At 44.4% G+C, this 20,250-nt stretch overlaps 3 protein-coding genes across 4 annotated transcripts; 1 reads left to right on the top strand and 2 right to left on the bottom strand.

Annotated features, from left to right (window-relative positions):
• The first annotated feature begins 1,457 nt into the window (after positions 1–1,457).
• On the top strand, positions 1,458–12,030 carry jam2a (junctional adhesion molecule 2a). 2 transcript variants are annotated; one of them, XM_048235135.1, is made up of 11 exons: positions 1,458–1,776; positions 5,920–5,985; positions 6,167–6,289; positions 6,878–7,027; positions 7,384–7,565; positions 8,130–8,232; positions 9,102–9,209; positions 10,210–10,222; positions 10,631–10,702; positions 11,200–11,230; positions 11,398–12,030. In XM_048235135.1, exons 1-11 carry the CDS (start codon positions 1,728–1,730, stop codon positions 11,437–11,439), a joined length of 939 nt encoding a protein of 312 aa, XP_048091092.1. In that variant the 5' UTR covers positions 1,458–1,727; the 3' UTR covers positions 11,440–12,030. The 2 variants fall into 2 exon arrangements, with proteins under 2 accessions (XP_048091092.1, XP_048091094.1); XM_048235137.1 differs by lacking the exon at positions 10,631–10,702.
• Positions 12,031–12,152: 122 nt separating this feature from the next.
• On the bottom strand, positions 12,153–14,058 carry atp5pf (ATP synthase peripheral stalk subunit F6). The gene is made up of 4 exons (XM_048235139.1): positions 13,955–14,058; positions 13,224–13,394; positions 12,851–12,975; positions 12,153–12,269 (listed from the first exon to the last, which is right to left on the bottom strand). The coding sequence occupies exons 2-4, from the start codon at positions 13,391–13,393 to the stop codon at positions 12,241–12,243; spliced, it is 324 nt and encodes a 107-aa protein (XP_048091096.1). The 5' UTR covers position 13,394; positions 13,955–14,058; the 3' UTR covers positions 12,153–12,240.
• Positions 14,059–14,615: 557 nt separating this feature from the next.
• Positions 14,616–18,937, bottom strand: LOC125288610 (serine/threonine-protein kinase pim-2-like). Its single transcript, XM_048235127.1, has 7 exons — positions 18,373–18,937; positions 17,270–17,725; positions 17,019–17,113; positions 16,759–16,809; positions 15,782–16,160; positions 15,344–15,520; positions 14,616–14,767 (listed from the first exon to the last, which is right to left on the bottom strand). The coding sequence occupies exons 1-7, from the start codon at positions 18,455–18,457 to the stop codon at positions 14,676–14,678; spliced, it is 1,335 nt and encodes a 444-aa protein (XP_048091084.1). The 5' UTR covers positions 18,458–18,937; the 3' UTR covers positions 14,616–14,675.
• Positions 18,938–20,250: the final 1,313 nt, after the last annotated feature.

The following is a 20,250-nucleotide window of genomic DNA, read 5'->3' as shown; positions in this document are numbered from 1 at the left end:
TAACATTGAATGGGTGGGAGGAGAATTTGTGAGTAACCTGCAAGATTACACCCCGTACCGAAACCTTTTTCAGTGGGTTTGTGATTGGTTTTCTTATGTTGTAGGTCATGCTGGTGGAATCATGATTATCAGTGTTGTTGGAACCATCACATAACACTGTCTGGCCTTGCACCTGCTGAGTTCTTGCTAAATATATGTAAAAACCTGACAAGATAAAACAAACTGTGTAAACACGGCCCTGCTGTTGAGTCTGCCTTTAACTGGTCAGCTGGGGTTGTGTGTGAGAAAGTGGAAGGTGAGAAGGTTTGTGTGTGGTGATCGGTCAGCAGTTTTCCCGTGGCTAAGACAAAGGCCATGTTGTGTGTGTGTGTGTGTGTCGGGGTCGCGACAGCTGGTGTGTCTGTGGCATGACGACAGGTGCTGAGAAGACAGTGATGTTGAAAGAATGCGAGAGAGTGCCTTGAATGACACTCATGCTGCCGTAGACAGGTTGTGGTGGCTAAAAATACTCCTCCCCGTCAAGATTGAAGAAAAGCGTGAGCGAGCAGGCCTATTCATTGCGCATTTTAGGCTTCACAAGAGATGTGCATCGATGAGATATACATAGCTCTGTTTTTTTTTTTCAATCGTGAGCTGATCTTTATTGTGAAAATATTCAGGATGGGATATGAATCTTTTGAATTCAGAAATAAATACGTGTTTTAGAAGCAGAGATAGGAAGAAACACCTGTCGCCATAACTCAAATTGGTTGGGTGCAACAAACTGCAAAGTGTGGACACACCCCGTCCTCCCTCAAGACAAATGCACACTGACTGCCTCCCCTTCAGGCTCGATCCGATTGAGATATTTGAGTCCGTGCCCGAACAGACCACCGGAGTAAAATTCCTTTTCTATTGCCAAACTTTTTCAAATATGTCGTCAATTTCATGGTCGTAGCCAACTATGTGGTGAATGTAGGTTTCTTTGAACAGAGTTGGGCGATTAAAGGCCAATTGTGACCGAGAAAACCCTTAACTGGCATGAAAAAAAATAAATCGCAATAAGTAGCCTACAAAATTGAGCGGAAGCCACACAATTGCCCAGTCTTTTACAAGAGTAATCCTACATTTTCCGTGGGTAGCCTACTGCCACAACACCATTCGAGTTGACGTTGTTGAAGCTCAGAGTAGACAACAGCCTAAAGCATATTATGACAATAAGCTAGTTATCCTTGGAAATGTACCTACATATTCAATTAAATCAGTTATTTATTAACTATAGGCCTACGCAGTATAGCCTAGGCTGAAATTGCATCAGCATTAATATGAAGTCACTAAATGATTACCATAACACAGATGGGTAAGATACATAACGCTGTTTATCGTGCCACACACCGCTGGCACACACACCAGAGCGCGTCTGCGTTTCTACACCCACACACACACACACACACACACACAGTCGGGTCAGGGGGGAGGGTGAAGAAGAGGGTGACGGCTAGTGAACCGCGGAGGGAGGATAGTCGTATCATTCAACAAGCAGTGTGCGCAAGCCTTGATAACGGATTCCCGGTGGGTACAAAACCGGCTATCATAAACAGTAACTCCCGGTGAGTCGTCAAAGAAGTTTACGAGTAGAGAGCAGGGAATTCTGTAGAAGTTCAAATTCATGATAGGAGTTTGTGGACCAACCGACGACCGTTGCGCGTATAAACCGAAGACAGGACACTCAACATTCCGCTGTCAGCATGGAGCATTTGTTCACGTCCCCACTTGTGTTTGTCATTCTTTTACAGAGTAAGTAGTTTACACCTTAGTTTTCTTACTGTCAGTTTTCTTAGAGGTTGTTGTAGCCTAGTGTGCGTGTCCGATGTCATCAGGGCACGTTCAGTGAGCAGGAAAAAGTGCATTTTTTGTTGGTTGTTTATATGCTACCGTGTTGACATTTAGAATGTTGCGTGGCTGTTGAATAAATTAGATTAAGTCTGACTAAAGTCATGCATAATTAAACTATTGTTCAAAGCATTTCCCAGTCTACAATGTTTGATTAAACGAGACCGTCGAATTAGTGTGAATGTGGGTAGGCTATTTAGTGAGCTATGTTGTAAGGTTAATTACTGATAACTATACTATTGAGAATAAAATGTGTTTTTGTTTCGAGATGGGAAGACAATAGCCTACAGCCTGCTTTTCAGTCATGTGCGCGTCTGCTTTTAAAAAACAGCACACGCGCCCTCTTGATTCGACTGTGCGGTCATGACGGAGTGGTCTAATGCTAGAAATAGAGAGGATTACCTACTCATTGAAATGGGCGTTCAGTGACTGGATCCTTGATCTAACTTTGGGTCAGCTTAGCGTTAGCAGTGAGCACTGGTTAAGGGTGACACCTGTGGGGCTGGGGCAGGTATAGGCTACTTGCCAGTGGTCAAAGGTGCAGGTGAAAGCAGGCTATTTGTAGTGGGCTCTTTGTGCTCTAGGTCATTCAAACTCTCACTCATCCTGTGTTGGATCAGCTGTTCCCACCTGTTGTTTTCAGATTGACTGGAAGATACCCATCACAAGAGGATAAAACAGTGATGGAGGCTAGCTCACATAGGCATCCCAATACAAGAATATAACTAAAGAATATTCCTTATATTACTTATTTGACTCAAGGTCACATCTTTCTTTCTCTCTCTCTCTCTCTCTCTCTCTCTCTCCTCTTACACCCACACACACATGCACACACACACACACACACACACACACACTGTTGCTCAGTGGGGTTTGCAATTCTGCAAAAATGTCATTCATGTGTCCTTTTTCATTGATTGTTCTATGTGCCTTGACAGTAGTGTGTGGTGACAGGTTTGAAAATACACATGTCATTGCTGATGGTGTAACCAAATTGTGTGTGTGTGTGTGTGTGTGTGTGTGTGTGAGAGAGAGAGAGAGAGAGAGAGAGAGAAACAGAGAGGGAGGGGATGAGTTGGTCTAAGGGCAAGGGTGGTTGTTTTGCTTGTTTTCATTTGTTTGGTGTTTTTGGGACCCCCTCGAAAACGAGATGTCTCATCTCAAGGGGTTATCCCTTAATAAAGAAATTGAAAATTCATGGGGATTGAGCAGCTTCTGATACTCAGACCAACTTGTTGGGTCCAATCAGAATGTTTCAAGAGTTTTTATTATCTGTGCAATATTGGTGATTTGCTCTCTCTCTCTCTCTCTCTCTGTGTGTGTGTGTGTGTGTGCGTGCATGCGTGTGTGTGCATGCGTGTGTGTGTGTGAGTGTGATGACTTTGTAGGGCTCTGCGGGGGGAAGGTGGGGCTCTATGGCCCTGGTCAGACACTCGGCAGAGAGAGCCAGCTGTTGCCCCAGAGCAGGGCAGGGTTACGCTTATACAGAGAGCCTTTGTTCTCACACACACACACACACACACACACACACACACACACACACACACACACACACCCTCGGATATATTCGCACTCTTACATATGTCCACATTCAACCATCAACACCCTCGTGTACACACACAGACTGAGCGATCCCCGTGTTACGGTCGTAAAGCACCATAAACTCCATGCTCTAAGGACACTTGTAGAACCAGGCTCAATTCATTTCAATTTGACGCTGCCAAAGGAGGTTACAGCTGAACTCCTCTTCATCCACAGCCTTTGAAATGTGCCGGCTTCTTTATTGTTTGTGCTTCCCCCCTTCATAGAAAGGATATTCTGATTTGACATCAGTGCCCTTGTGTGTGTGTGTGTGTGTGTGTCTGAGTCAGGGTGCTAGTTTGGGTTGATGATGCTGATGGTATGTGAGGGGGAGTGAGGAGTGAGTTTAAACACGGCACGTTGTGCGCACGTTAGGGTTGTTGCTTCTTATCGCTTTAACACGGCTCCCATAGCTGCCGTGTGCCAAAGAATACACAGTGTGTCCGTTCAGAGCGTCCCCTCCATCTTCTGCCTGATGCCAGAACACTGCTCTCTTTCTTCTTTTTCTTCTCTCCCTCTCTAGCTCTCTCTTTCCCTCTCTCTCTCTCTTTCTCCCTCTTTCTCTCTCCCTCTCTCTCTTTCCCTCCCTCTCTCTCTTTCCCTCTCTCTCTTTCCCTTTCTCTCTTTCTTTTCCTCTATTTCTCTCTTTCTCCCTCTCTTTCCCTCTATTTCTCTCTCTTTCTCCCTCTCTTTCCCTTTCTCTCTCTCTTTCCCTCTATTTCTCTCTCTTTCTTTCTCCCTCTCTCTCTTTCCCTTTCTCTCTCTCTCTCCCTCTCTCTCTCTCTCTTTCCCTTTCTCTCTCTCTCTCTCTCCCTCCCTCTCTCTTCTCCCCTACTCCCATCCTTAGGCTACCAAGGCCATGGCCCAACACACAGCTGGCTGATAACGCTGTTGAGACTAGCTCAGCAAAACGCAGCCAGAAAAGCTCCGATATCTGTTACAAGGCCACTACATTGTAATAACAGACAAGACAATCAGGACAGTTACCAACACTGTAGATGGAGCCAGGGACTGTACATTTGATCCCTGTGTGTGTGTGTGTGTGTGTGTGTGTGTGTGTGTTTGCCAGCGCGCCTTTTACAGTGTCATTGTTGTCAGCAGTTGTTACTTGAGATCAAATGCACTATAATGTTGCTATACTAATATAATAGTTATAATATTATATGATATTATAATAGTTATAAAGTAATCTAACAGGCAAGTAATCCTCACTCACGAAAGGGGAAAACGCAGCACGTGTTTTGAGAGCATTTTGTGTTTTCCATGTTCATTACGGTGTTTTGCTTGTGCTGTTGTCATAAAGCACAGCCGTTTGTGCTAGTCGCGGTGTGGGGGACACACTTGCTTGATGCTAGTTGAGGCTGAAAAAAAACCACTTGTTTTATTTTGATGGCATACTGTCACCGGATAGATGTGTTTACCAGCTAAGACGATGTTTGATGTTGATTTGTGAGTAGTGAGTCCTAAAGCAGGAAGGTAACCCAAAATCCAAACAAGATAAGATTCACTTCCTCAGGATAAAACATCAGTTTTCCTGGAATTCTGTAATGAGTGCACACAGCAATTACACATACACCCACACACAGAAAGAGGGAGGGAGGAAGAGAGAGAGAGAGAGAGGGAAAGGGAGGAAGAGAGAGAGGGAGAGGGAGGGAGGGAGGGGGTCACATTTACATGTTGACACACATACTGTATTTTGTAAGTCCACAAGGCAGTCAAATGACTGAAATGCTTTGTGGCCTATGAAGTGTGTTGTAACCTCTTCCCTTCAGAAGATTACTCTACCTCTGGCCCATTAGTGATACAGACATAAACACATCCCTACATGGAGGACTGTTATCAAGGCAACCTGAAACAGGATGGACATCAACAATGGAGCTCGCCTACCAATCAGCATGGGGAAGGGCTGCTCCCATTTCCTGTTCCTGGCAGGAAGTCAGAGTTAAACTTGAGTCACAGACGGCTGCGCTCGCTCACCAGTGCCCACTGATGTCATCCGCAGTGGGTCAGCGCCGCACTCAGGAAGCAGGGCCCCGCGGGTCACCTTTGTTGCTATCGGCCAGAGTCGGAGTTCCCCGGCTCCCTCGGCGCACTTCAAAGGATGTCGATAGTGTGATAGATAACCTGTGGCAGATCGAGCATGTTGTCCATAAACTAGTCAGAAGTATTCAGATCTATCAGTCTGTAAGATATTACTGTCCTTTCACAGACGTGGCTTAAACCTATGGGAGGTCAAGCATGTAAGTGTCTTTCATTGAAAACTGGCAAAACTTACATGACTATAAATGCAGATTTACTCCTTCTGAACCATAGTGGGGTTCGATGCAAGAGCACATACATACAACATGAAACTCTTTGAGATGTCTGGAAGGCCACAGTTTGTCTAAGCTGGTCATGATAGGTAAATAATAATCCTCTTCACTTTTTTTCTCTCTCTCCCCTCTTCTCTCTCTCTTTCTCTCCTAGTCGTCCCCTCTGTGCCAGTGTCGGTGTTCACCACTGCACCTATCGTAGAGGTTCGTGAGAACAAAGGTGAGTCCGATAAGTGGCTCTGTATCATCCCTTTTTGTTGGTGTCATTTGTGACGGTCATGTCTGTATGTCCTTCCAGAGAGCTGTTGTTGGTGTCGTATGTGATGGTCATTTCTGTCTATGTCCTTCCAGAGAGCTGTTGGTGCCGTATTTTACGGTCATGTATGTCTCTGTCCTTCCAGATGCAGAGCTGTCGTGTGAGTTTAAAACGGAGAGAGATGAACACCCTCGGATTGAATGGAAGAAGACCAGAGGAACGCGCTCTTCTTCTCCAGACTTTGTCTACTTTGAGGGAGAGTTCCGAAGTAATTGCCATCTGAAATCATTTCTCCAACCGCTGTGTGTGGGGTGGTGGTAGCGTAGTGGTTAATGAGCTGGGCTAGTATGCAGTAGTCTGAAAAGTTGTAGGTTCAGTACCCAGCTTCCACCGTTGTGCCCTTGATCAAGGCACTTAACACCAAGTTGCTTAAGGACAATGACCCTTGTAATATAACTGACATATGTAGCCTACAGTAAAGGCCCATTCACACCAAGAACGATAACGATAGCGATAAATAAATATTGTTGTCGTTAATATTAATGACGACGTTCACACATAAACTATAACGATAACGACATGAAGAACGATATCGTTGGGGATCACTTTCAGAGCGATTTTCAGAACGATAAAAAGCTAATAGCCAATCAGAACCCATCGAATTTTAACCGTCACATTTATTAACACAAGGAGAGACTTATCGTTGTTCAGTGTGAACACTTTTATCGTTATGGTTATAGTTATCGTTATTGTTCTTGGTGTGAATAGGCCTTTAGTCACTTTGGATAAAAAACGTCTGATAAATGTATATGTGTGTCCGTCACTCTCATTCTCCGTGTCCCTCTTTCTGTCTCAGAGAGTTTTAAGGGCCGGGCTCACATGGATGGGGCGACAATAAAACTGAAGCGGGTGACTCAGGAGGATGCGGGGGAGTACCGCTGTGAAGTCAGCGCTGCCACAGACACTGTTCAGCTGGGAGAGGCCAACATCACCATTATAGTGTTAGGTACCGTGGAGTGTGCTAGTGTGAGTGTGAGTGTGTGTGTGTGTGTTTGTATGTGTGAGGGAACATTGGGGGAATATGATAGCAGATCTGAAATGAATACCTCTCAAATTATCACTTTGTTGCTTGCTCTATCTCTCTGTCTCTCTCTCCTCTCTTTCTCTCCTCTCTCGCTCTCAATTCAATTCAATTTTCAATTCAAGGTTGCTTTATTAGCATGACTGTACAGTGTTGCCAAAGCACAAGCAAAACAGCATAGCAATTTTTACAGTAACAATTAGAACATCATTGACTCTCGGTCTCTCTCTCTCTCTCTCTCCTCGCCATGGTGGTTGTGGTTGTGTTGGTTGCGGTGGCAGTGCCCCCCCAGACCCCCTCGTGTGAGATCCCAAGCAGGGTGCTGACTGGCGCGGTGGTGGAGATGCACTGCAGGGAACCCCACGGCGTGCCCGCGGCCACCTACACCTGGTACAAAGACAACAAGGCCCTGCGTCCCTCATTCAACGCCACCTACACCATCAACCCCCACACTGGTGTGCTGGTAAGAGAGAGTCATACAGTATACAGTGAACACACACACACACACACACACACACACACACACACACACACAAAACTCTCCCACTCACAACACATACACAATACCAAAAACCCAACACTACACACACCACCCAACACACAGCTGATAGAACCACACACATACACTACCATGTCTATATCAAACACACACACACACACACACACACACACACATACATTTTAATGTTTTTATTAGGATATTTTTTGAAGAATTACTGATCCACACAAATGTATGGAAGTATATTACAGGTTTAGACAGGCCTGGTCAAACACAGAATGCTTTGTGCTACTTTTTGCACTAGTGTTTAGGGGTAGACATGGCATCATCTCTAAATGGATACACTACCTAATATTGCAGAAATGGAGCATTGCTTTGCTAGGGTTTTAGCATCTGACTTGCTTTGTCCACATGGTGGTTGCACACACACACACACACACACACACACCCTAACACATAGAGTTGTTTAACTCAAATATGTTCCTGTCCATACCAACTGGTGTATCCTGCTGTTAAACATGTTTGCAGATGTTTACATCTGTCACAAAGGCAGACACTGGGCAGTACCACTGTGAGGCGCGGAATAAGGCAGGACCGCCCAAAAGCTGCGAGGGAGTCCACGTGAAAATAGGTGAGTCAGAGGGAGTGCGTGTGAGAGACAAATTTTTATAGAAATTCTCTTTCTCTGCACATACCCCACACGTCTCTCTATGTGTGCTTTTGTACCACAGAGAGAGCAGATAGCTGCTTAAGAGCAAGTTTTAAAGGCAGTCTCTCTCTCTCTGTCTCTCTCTCTCGCTCTCTCTCTCACTCTCATTCTCTCTCTCGCTCTCTCTCTCACTCTCTCTCTCTCTTACTCACTCTCTCTGTCTCTCTTTCTTTGTGTACATGTACACGTCTCTCTCTATGTATGGTTTTTGTACCACAGAGAGAGCAGATAGCTGCTTAAGAGCAGGTTTTAAAGGCAGTCTCTCTCTCTCTCTCTCGCTCTCTCTCTCACTTTCTCTCTCTCTCTCTCTCTTACTCACACTCTCTCTCTCTCTCTGTCTCTCTCTCTTTGTGTACATGTACACGTCTCTCTCTATGTATGCTTTTGTACCACAGAGAGAGCAGATAACTGCCTTCCAAGAATAGTGAAGTAGCCTACTCAGGAAAAGGAGAAAGTTCACCATGCCGGCAACGGAATAAACATTGTGTTTTTAGTTTACTGGTACAAGACAAAGCTCCATTGTTTTTGGTCCATTGTATTCCAGTGAGCTATATATGACATTAACGAGTCATGGTGGAATTCCCTTTAAAATTGTATATATAGCGAGATGAACCCATGGGAATGACCAGAAAAGAATAACATCAGGAAACAGCTGTACAAGAGAACGCAAACAAATGAATACAAACTGGAACCGTAACAAAATTAGCACGGTCTGCTCTATTCCTGCCTGTATTCCTTACTAACCATTCTAAAATCTCTCTCTCTCTCATCTTTATCTCTCTCTCTTGTAGATGATCTAAATGTCCCAGCGATCATAGCAGGAGTGGTGGTGGTCTGTCTGGTTATTGCTCTCTGTGTCTTTGGAGCGTGCTATGCTCATAGGCATGGCTTTTTCAGCAGTGAGTATTTGTTTCAATACCTTTCCTCGCACCACATTCGGCACTGCAAAGCAAGTTTATTTATATAGCACATTTCATACGCATGTGATCCCGTGAGGGAAATTTGGTCTCTGCATTTATCCCAATCTGTGAATTAGTGAAACACACTGCACACAGTGAACACACAGTGAGGTGAAGCACACACACTAATCCCGGCGCAGTGAGCTGCCTGCAACAACTGCGGCGCTCGGGGAACCGGCAACCCTCCGGTTACAAGTCCGAAGCGCTAACCAGTAGGCCACAGCTGCCCCCACATAGTAATAGTTAAAAGTTAATAGTAATAGTTAAATAGTTTAACAAAATAATAATTTAAAAAACATAAAAGACACAAAGTAGAACTTCTGGCAACCTTGTGTCGCTCATCTCTTCAGCACTAACAGCAACACAGTTGACACTGATAAAGGATAAGACTCATGAGACAAGACAAGACTAGATAAGACTCATGAGACAAGACGAGACTATAGATAAGACTCATGAGACAAGACAAGACTAGATAAGACTCACAAGACAAGACGTGACTATAGATAAGACTCATGAGACAAGACAAGACTATACTGTAGATAAGACTCATGAGACAAGACAAGACTAGATAAGACTCATGAGACAAGAATAGACTATAGATAAGAATCATGAGACAAGACTAGATAAGACTCATGAGACAAGACAAGACTAGATAAGACTCGTGTCTTTTGGTGATGCAGTAAGTGCTGTCAAAGCTTTATTTTATATTTTAGTCCAGCCTAAACCCCAGAACTGTTTAGTACAAAGCCCAGGTGCCTCGTGAGAATGTCAGCTCTGCTCATCTATCTCTCACATGTCTTCATATCCACACTGAAGTTGATTTTAAGATGATGTTAGTACTAGTTACTTATATGCATCCAAAACTAATAAATTGTCAGTGTTTTTTGAACATCAAGGAATTGTTTTTCATGGATCCTCTTTTCTTTGTTTGTATGTACAGGACACAGAGGAAGGTAATTAATGTTGCACCGCCTCCACATATGCCATGACGTGCTCTTTCGTACTAAGCTTTGAAATACTACATTTTGTTGTGTGTGTGTGTGTGTGTCTATGTGGTTTATGGCAGTTAAACTAGATGAGTACACAAACTGTTTGTAGGACTTGGATGATTATCCTGACAAGGATTCCTATGTGCCCATTAACAAATGTCATAATCTGCTGACTTACCATCCTGTCATAGACTCAAATTTAATTTGTTTCTACTCACAGTCAAAATACTAGAGCTGACAGGGCAGCTTATCTGGTTGTCCCTTGTCCCGTTTGGGCTCGTTTGATCCTTGCATGGTGTGCACAGAAACAATTTTTTCAACCCCCCGTCACAACTTCTGACTTTCCCAAACCAACATGGCCCCTTCTTACAGGTCATTCTGGATCACCCAGTGCCAGGGCGCCGCCCACATCAGCAGGCAGAACCTCAACAGAACTGAAGATATGTGAGTCAGAGACAGAGAACACGAGCCCAGTTGCAGCTCAGAACACAAATCCAGCTGCAGCTCTAGGCCTGTTACTGGTGTGATGGTGCAAGGACACTGAGCAGACATCAGCAGGGAACTGTTTGCTGCTTGCTTCAGTCTCGGGTTGAAGCACGAGGTGGATTCCACTGTGCTGTGCTCATATGCCCAAAATGGCTTTGAGTTGTCCTGTGCAGTTTCATTTATCAGTTGAGTTGTATATGGCTCTTCAGTTCGCTCTGAAAACCTTCCCCTTACTTTCACAGCGGTCAGTGTTTCCCCTTAACGGGCATATAGAACAAATATAAAGAAGTCGAAGTGTGTTAAAGGGTGTCTGTGGGTGTATTTAAGTGCATCCTTAAATCAGATGAAGTCCAGAAACCACACACACACACACACACAGACTCAGGCAAGTAAACCTTGTGTTCTTCAAACTGCTATAAGTAATAAATGAATTCCTCTCTCTCTCCCTTTTACAGGAACACACGGTACAGCCCCCCTCCTGAAGAGGTGCGCCATTTCTCTTTTCTCTTCAGTCGTGTGTTCACTTCTCTCACAGCCCCATGTAGTTTGGTTGTATAGCAACAAGGCATCTGGGACATGGGTTGTTATGGTTAGCAGAACTGAAAATGTACTACTTACTACTTGGCTTCATTTTTCATTTTTAACCTTTTCAGAAACAGCAGGACTTCAAGCACACTCACTCTTTCATGCTGTAATGGAGCCAATGCCTTCAAGCGAGGATAAACTCACTCAGTCGCTCACTCACATCCGTATTGTACGGAGGTTTATCGTACGGAAGGATCCACAGATTCGGTGCCAGCGTACGTAGATGGACATCAAAAGTGGCCAAAAGATTTTTGAACTCATCAATTCCACTTGTGTGGCTTTTTTTTTCTTACTTCTCCACTGGCCAAACACATGGTAATGTGTCTTACACTCCTTAACGCCCTCTAGTGGTGGCCAGTCCTTCGTTCAGAAAGACTTGAAAAGTGCATACAGGTGCCATACTTTTGAGGATCTCGCTTCTCTGCCAGTGTACATACAGTGCAAATAGATGGAGCGGAGTGATGCTCCACACAGCTTAAATTAATAACAGCTTTCAGTGAACACATTCATGGTGCCTTAGTTTGTCTGGAGTGGTCTGTGTATCAGTTATGTAAATAATTGTGAGTTTCTTTGCCATAAAGAGAATTTGTATGCTATTTTTCTTTGGAGATTTGTATGGATGTGTGAATGTAAGGATTGTTTTGTTTGTTTGTTTGTTTCTGCACACTATTGTTGTTATTAAAGGATTTTGTAAAAACATGCACACTTTTTGCTGTCTTTCGAATAGCCAAGAAAAATGAATCTGAATCCAAGTTTGCCACATTTTACACACACACACACACACACACACCAGACACACACAAAAGACAATGACACCACCAACCTTGTTCTCAAGATCATTTATTAAATATTCAACTGGTTAATGTTGGAACAGAAAGAAACCGGAACGAGTAGTGCAGAGTGGACAGACTTTACTTGGCAACCTCATCCAGTTTGGGTTCTGTGGAGGCAAGAGAGTGGGGAGGGTGGTGTGAGCAAAATGAAGCATTTACAAGGTTGGAGGTGTGTAGTGGTGAAACATGCAGTTGTGAGCATTAAAGGAGGTGTATGCTCCAACAATCTGTTCCGTCAACAGTCGGAGGAATTGATACTGTACTTCACAACATCATAACAGATTCTTTGAAATAAGCTTAACAAAAGGTCCATTAACACATGGAATGTGTTTCCAAAACAGTTCCCAAAGAGTTCAAGATATTACTTTAGAAGATGAGATTTCTGCATTTCCCAGAAAGCCCCTATTTCTGGCGTGGCCTGTATTCCACTGACTGACAGGAGTAGCTGTCATTTTCACCACACACCACCACAAGCAACTTTTAATTTCAACCATGTTAAATTATTTAACCAAAGGCTTACAGATCAGTCTCTGAAATATACAGAAGCGTTCATTCATTCATGTGGCAGTTGATCAAAGCCCCCAACGTGTATTTACAATTATCCTACATCTAATGCAATAACTACCAAGTTACCACCACATTTACCACATTTTTTGCTGCGACATCGCACACAAAACTGGAGACTCACCAGGGAACTTGAATTCTGGGAATTTGGTGAGGTCTCCACCTCCATATAGCCTCTGTAGTTTGGTGACCTCCTCAGACACATTTTTCTGGTAGACTGGCCCACCATCTACCACTCCACCTGCGGCCCTGGAAATGAGGCCATCAAATCAAACACATGTGAGATAAAGACCAGAAATAAGGCAAAGGAGAATGCGCCTATTCGGTGGAAAGACGAATAACATTAACTGGTAGCTTCACTGTCTAACACGCGTCAGTCTACAATCCCGCGGAGGGAGAATGAAACAGAATGGACAAAAACGTCTTCACATTTCAACCAACGGCTCCCTAAACAAACACCATACTCAGAATTACACAATTACATTACAGGCCCGTACTTGCTCTTGGTGGTGTAATCGCGAATCTTGTCAAGGAACAGTTTCTGGACGGGGTCCATGTCCTTGGCCCGGTTGAAAAGCACTGCGGAGATCCCAATGTTTCTCCGCAGGGTCACGGACAGCGCCGAGCGGAGGAGAGAGGACAGCTGGAATAACCGGTGAAGAGCCATGCTGTGTGTGAAAATATCGGACAGGTAAAGAAAAGGTATCACTTCACAAGACATTGAATCTGGCTAAGTTAGCTGGGACATCCAAATATTAGCTAAGCACTTGCTCACAGACTGACCGTGGGTAACCCAGGGATTATTAATTTAGCTGCTAGCACGTTAGCCAACAAGCAGCAACTGCTAAATGCGTTATCGTGAATAAACGCAAACTTTCCTCAACAGGAGCCTTATTTTAATTCTAAAACTGTTGCATGCCCCAAGGTACCATTACAATAAACTAGTCAGCCTGCTGCGGGTAACGTTTCCTAACAATTCAACAAGCATACCACACAAACACGTTAGCCTGCTAATGTTTAACGTTAACGTTAGCTGTCCTGATTTGACACTGCAAGTCGAGTAACTAAAATGTAGCCTACTGTTCCCTCGCTAGTAACAGCATTATCAATGTAGCTGTACTTCCTATTAGTGAAATAACAATGAATAATGATGACATTATAATAGAATAAAGTTAAATCGCATGCACATAAGAATGAATAAAAAAAAAAATACATGATTAGAAGTCACCTTGTGTTTCTGGTACCGCTACACAGGGAAGTAAAGATGTCAACCAATAGATGACGTCGAAAGGCTTTCCCTTCTTCAGCGGTTTCTGACCACTCATGCACTGCCACCAACTGGAGTGGTGTAGGTAGGTCGCGATGGTAAAAAACATGAATAAGAATTCAAATAGGCTACCAAAATACATTTTCTCTAGCACATCATTTTAGTAAATCATGCTACCACCAAACTCCCATGGTAAACTTGGGAACAAGCGCCATTAGAACACAGACCTAGCCTAGTTGGAGTGGTATAATTATAGCCTACGTATGATGCATGCAAGAAATTATCTTATGGGTCGGATTTGGCCCATGGGCTGGGACTACAATCCCTCCACAGTGCAACATCTCCCTTTGTGAACATTGCAGATGTCTATGATGGACTACTGTGCCTTATACTAAGCCCCAGTGAGAGATGTTGAATATCTTTGCTTCTTGCAAGGATCTGGTAGGTCATCATTGTTCTTTCTCGTGTATTACCTATACAGTGCATACAAAATAATCTTAGTTACAGTCTTTTCCTTTCATCGTTTGCAAGGAGTTATCCATGAAAGTTTATCAAAATTCAACCTTAGTTAATGCAATTGCACAAAGGCACCATGATGTTTTCCACACAGAAGAGACGCGCAAATGCTACATATACTTTATTTAAAACAAATGTAGGCAACTTCAGTATACTGTATATGTTCCTATAACATCCATGGGTGAACAAGTATTTGTTCCAGAGTTGGTCGATCTTTGGGATTGACAGTAAGACACAGGCGAATGAGGTGGCGGCATTCTGTCAAAACAAAGGAATGATATACATATAAAGAAAAGATTCACTATAACAGTAGACATACACCAGTTTTTCTCTCTTATTTTCTTTCACTCTCCGGAACCCTGTAGGGGTCATTGCAAGACATTTTTTACTAAATTGTGCACACGTTTTACTAAATCGTGCGCTCATTTTACTAAATTGTACAGAGTCAGGCTACACTGATTCTACAACAGCTAAGGGGCGTTGTTAGGCACGACGTGCTAGCGGAATTTTTGTAAAATGATTGCACAATTTAGTAAAATGTGCGTACAATTTAGTAAAATGTGTGCACGATTTACTAAATTGAGTGCACAATGTAATAAAATGAGACCATAATTTAGTATAACGAGAGCACTATGTAGTAAAGTGAGCACACAATATACTAAATTGTGCACACAATCTAGCAAAATGAGGCCACAATTTAGTAAAATGAGAGCACATTCTCGACCTCCTGGGCTCCATATCACTCTCTCTCCAAGCACTCACACACATACTCACTCTCTCTCTCTCTCTCTCTCTCTCTCTCTCTCTCTTACTCTCTCTCTCACACACACACACCTCTTGATATGCCACGTGGGAAGAATAGTGTTCCCTTCACAATGGCATCTTGGTTGTAGAAGGGCACATCGCCCCACAGCATCTGAAAGAGCAGGATCCCCAGAGACCACACGGTGGCAGGGATGGCAAAGTACTCTCCCCTCAGCACCGTCTCTGGTGGGAAGTACTCAGGAGTCCCTGCAGAGGAACACCATGATTTAGCAACCAACATAAAGGATAAGACTATTCTGTCTCTCTCTCACTCTCTCTATCAAATTGAAATAGTTTAACTGGTAGGACTGTAAGGTTACAATCAAGAAAAAAATTGTATTTGACATGGAGTAGGATGGGTATTAAGAACCCCCCCCCCATCTCTCCCTTTCTCTCTTTCTCCCTCTCTCTCTTTCTCTCTCTTTCTTTCTCTTTCTTTCCCTCTCCCTCTCCCTCCTTTTCCCTCACCAGCTATGTCTGTGTACTGTCCCTCCTTCAGCACAGAGGCGGAGCCAAAGTCCAGCAGCCTAATGCGCCGCGTGGTCATCTCCACCAGGATGTTCTCGGGCTTCAGGTCGCGGTGGACCACCCCTCGCGAGTGGCAGTGCAGCAGCACGCGCACCAGCTGCTGCATCATGTGCTTGGACATGGCCTCCTCCAGGTAGCCCTGGCCCTCCTGCATGTAGTTGAAGAGGTCCAGGCATGGCTCGGGCCTCTCCAGCACCATCACGTAGGCCCCCGGGAGCTCGACGTAGTCCAGCAGCTTGGCGATGCCCTTGCAGGTGGAGTTACGGCACACCTGGCGCAGCAGCGCAATCTCCAGAGGGATGGGCTCGTCAAACTCTGACTGACACACAAACGAGGTACCCAGAGGTGTTCACCACTGTGCTGTTACACTGGTAGAGGACAGGACTAGTGTATTTGAATCATAAACAACGATCCAAAAGTGAAATATTTAGAATTGAAATGCAGATCTTATGAGAAATGAATCCACGTTCTTCTCTATGTATGCAGAACCACACACCAGGGAGATCCACCCCTCCACTTACGGACTATATGCTCCTAAACGAGCAATCTACTCTCATTTGAGTGCAAACCCATTTCAGGACCCCTGAAGGGCCCTTCACATTGTACACAAAAAGCGGCAGCGCTGCGCTATGAAATCCATTATTGTCAATGGCTTGCACACCCAAGAACTGGCCTGCCACTGCGCTGCTGAGTACTTTGAGCATTTTGCCACTTTGCCGCTCTTGCGCGTGCCGCGGTCAAAGTTGAACCATGTTAAACTTTGACCGCTGCACGCTGTAAATCATAGGTCCTTGCTCTGAGCCCGGCGGCAACCACAACAAAATTCTCTCAACCAAGAGCAACCTAGCAGTGAGCGCAGCGCATGCCGGGTACAATGTGAAGCCCCCTCTAGACAATTTGAGGATCAGTTCACTCACCATTTTTGCCCACATTTTGATCCTCTTCAAGTCCACCACTTTCAGTGCCACCTGTCCACAATAACAACTCAGCATACAGCATGGAATTCACATATTGGCATTCTATATGAAAGCCCAAACATTTTATTTGAAACGCCTGCTGTACAACACACATTTGTTTGCCCTGACTAGGACCATCAGATGGCCTGAATAGTAGCTTGACCAGACCATCATACTGAACAGGTGCAGAGGCAGAGAAACCAACATGGCCGCCTACTCACCGGGAAATGGTCTGACTTCCTGTATCCAGCATACACACTTCCATAGCCTCCATGTCCAATCAACTCACCCTTACTAAACATGGCCTCAAATCTCTCTGAAATGCAGTTTGCAGACAGTGTACGTTTGTCATTAATGGGTCAGTCATATAGACAGGTCATGTTAAGATTTGGGGTCTTAAGCACAGAAATTTGAAAATAGGATCTAAAATGTCAGTTGCGCTTGCACAGAAGAATTGCCCTCCAAGACATACCAATTCCAGTCAGTGTTTTGGAATCAGCTTTGTCTAGGTCCTGGGGCTGCTTTCCAAAGACAGAGGCTGTGGAATGGCTTCTGTCGTAGGAGCGGTAGTGGATGTTGTGGATCTCAGCGTGGTTCACGATCCCGTTGGCGGCCCGCCAGCGCGTCATGCTTCTGGTACCCAGTGCCGGGCCAAACGCCAGCCGGCAGTGGCGGTCCAGCTCGTACGACTCATCAGTGACCTCTGACCCACTGCCTTCGTTCACCTTCCCCTCGCTCCCGACTGGCGAGTCGTCCGAGCGGCAGCGTGTTGCCGGCCTCTTCTCCTGGCGCTGTTTCTTAGTGTCCACGCCGTCTGAGTGCTTTCTGTCCCAGTGCTTCCTGTCCCCCTCCACTGACCGACGTAGATGCCTCTTTCTCCTGATGGCCTGCTCGGCCCTACACGCAGACACGGGGCTGGGAGGAGCTTCTGAGAGGAGAGGGAGGAGCATTATCAGGTGTCAGTCAGAGCAATACTATGGCAACCGGCACAGATGGGTCAGCAGTAAAGTGTGTAGTGTATATATACTTCTTTTGATCCCGTGAGGGAAATTTGGTCTCTGCATTTATCCCAATCCGTGAATTAGTGAAACACACAGTGAGGTGAAGCACACACTAACCCAGAGCAGTGAGCTGCCTGCTACAGCGGCGCGCTGGGACCAGTGAGGGGTTAGGTGCCTTGCTCAAGGGCACTTCAGCCATGGATGTGGGCATGGGAGAGCAGTGCTCAACCATTTTCCCGCCCACATTTTTCCTACTGGTCGGGGATCGAACCGGCAACCCTTCGGTTACAAGCCCGAAGCCCTAACCAGTAGGCCACAGCTGCCCCCAAGTGGAGCATCCTAAAGGCCTATTCAGGATATGGATGTGTTTGGATATGGAACAGCTACTTTGTTGTTAGGGGAGAACAAAATTACATGCTATGGATTGTGGAATATAGGTTGGTCAAAAAACTGCACTATTTTGAGTTCATATTCTTTGAGTTCATATTCTTTCAATAAAGAACCTTAATTGTTAGGTGTAACTTTAAAATAATTATTAATTTATGAAAATGTAAACAAAGTACAGTGAGGGTACCTTTGGAGGATGACATGGCTGTGTTGTCCCTCCCGTAGTTCATTCTCAGAAGAGCTTCACACAACCAAAGAAACACAGGCCACATGATGGGTTCTCACACTGATGATGTCACAATGCCGCTGAAGTTGATATCATAATACCCTCTGCCTTCACTCTCTAGCAAAGATTCTAGAGCGGAGCACTGTTCTAGAATCTTTGCTCCCTCGTCTCCTTGCAAGATTTATTTTTTAGTTTTTTGAGGGTGTGCCGCCCAGTCAAGATGAATTCCGAGGAGATAGGCTTATCTCACATTAAAATGGCGACGTGAAATAGGCAAATTCACTGCCCAGTGCAATGCTCCCAGGGTGCCATGGCTACTATGGAATGTCTACAGTAGATTTGATTGGCTGTGGAGCACCGTGTTCTGGAATAGTCCACTGACTTCACAAAGAAAAATGATCATGATTACTTTATGCCAACTGATGAGTTTCTTGATGATTACTTATGGGTATGGTTATGGAAATATGGATACTTTTGTCCATTTACTTGCTTACTATTCAAATAATACAGTATTGAAAATGAACAGGAAACAGTTTTAAAAAGCAAGACTGAGAGTGTCACTGACTACATAAAACTTTCTTCACTATCCTCCACCACCACCATCATCTACTTCGCTGCCAGCAAATGACTTTGCAACATTTTTCACTGAAAAAGAAAAGCACCCAGTTTGATGAGCCTTTAATAAAGGCTTTGCCTTTGTCCTTTCTTAATTAAGGAGAGGTTTCTCTAATGCTTTAGCAAAGTCTTCCAACAACATGCCCTTTAGATCCTGTCCTGTCTACTCTTCTGCAGTCAATCAAAGCACATACTGTTCTGCCGATGGTCACACATGTGTTTAATACTTCACTCAGTTCTGAAATAGTTTGTTATTAGCAGGTTGTTCTGTTATATAGGAAGTCACAGACTTGCTTGAAGACCACTTTCTCCAAACCCTTTGACAAGAAAGGGGGAACAGGTCAGTTGGATGAAGTGTACTTTTCTTCAGCAAAGGTGTAACCCTTGCCTGTTTGAAAGAAAAAGGAACTATTCCAGAACTGAGTGAAGTATTAAACACATGCGTGACCGTCGGCAGAACAGCAGGTGCTTTGGACAGGATCCAAAAGAAACATGTTGGACGATTTCGCTGAGAAACCTCATCTTCATCAAGAGGAGAGAAAGAGTCCAACGATGCCACCATGCCAACACAAGGCAAAGCGCTCCTTAAAGCCTCATCAAACTAGGCACTTATTTTAGCAACTTTCTCAGTGAAAAATGTTGCAAAGTCATATGCTGCTGATGGTGAAGTAGATGATGGTAGAGGATTGAGAAGAGACTTGAAAGTAGATTAAAGTTTTCTACTGTCAGTGGCACTCTCAATCTTGCTCTGATAGAAGGCCTGTGTATCAGTGGAAGAAAAAGATGATAGCAAAGACTGGTAGTTACTAAGATCATCTCTGGATTTACACCATTTCCTCTCAGAAGCTCTAAGTTCCTTTCATACTGAGCATATACTGTTTATGGGTGACGGGTTTAGAACGAGTTGGTCTTGTGAATGTAGTGTAAAAAGTGACCACCTACATAACAAAGTGGAGACTATCCAAACCGAGCAGTGGCAAAGACAAAAACCTCGAGGTTTATTAACGAATCCGGGAGTTGATACAGAATGTAGGCCATCCCGGCATCACAACCATACCAAACTCAAAGACAAAATACAAATTGTCTAGCTTAAATACATTTCTAGTGATCCCCCTTCCGTCACCTCACGTGAGCTCTCTCTCCGATCTTGTGTGGCGCCAGCATTATGTTAAAGCAAGTAGCACACTTCAATGATTGCATTAAAGAGAAAAACTCGTCAACAGT

This window comes from Alosa alosa, chromosome 23, assembly GCF_017589495.1.
Source record: "Alosa alosa isolate M-15738 ecotype Scorff River chromosome 23, AALO_Geno_1.1, whole genome shotgun sequence".
NCBI lineage: Eukaryota > Metazoa > Chordata > Actinopteri > Clupeiformes > Clupeidae > Alosa > Alosa alosa.
This window is presented reverse-complemented; position numbering and strand designations above follow the sequence as displayed.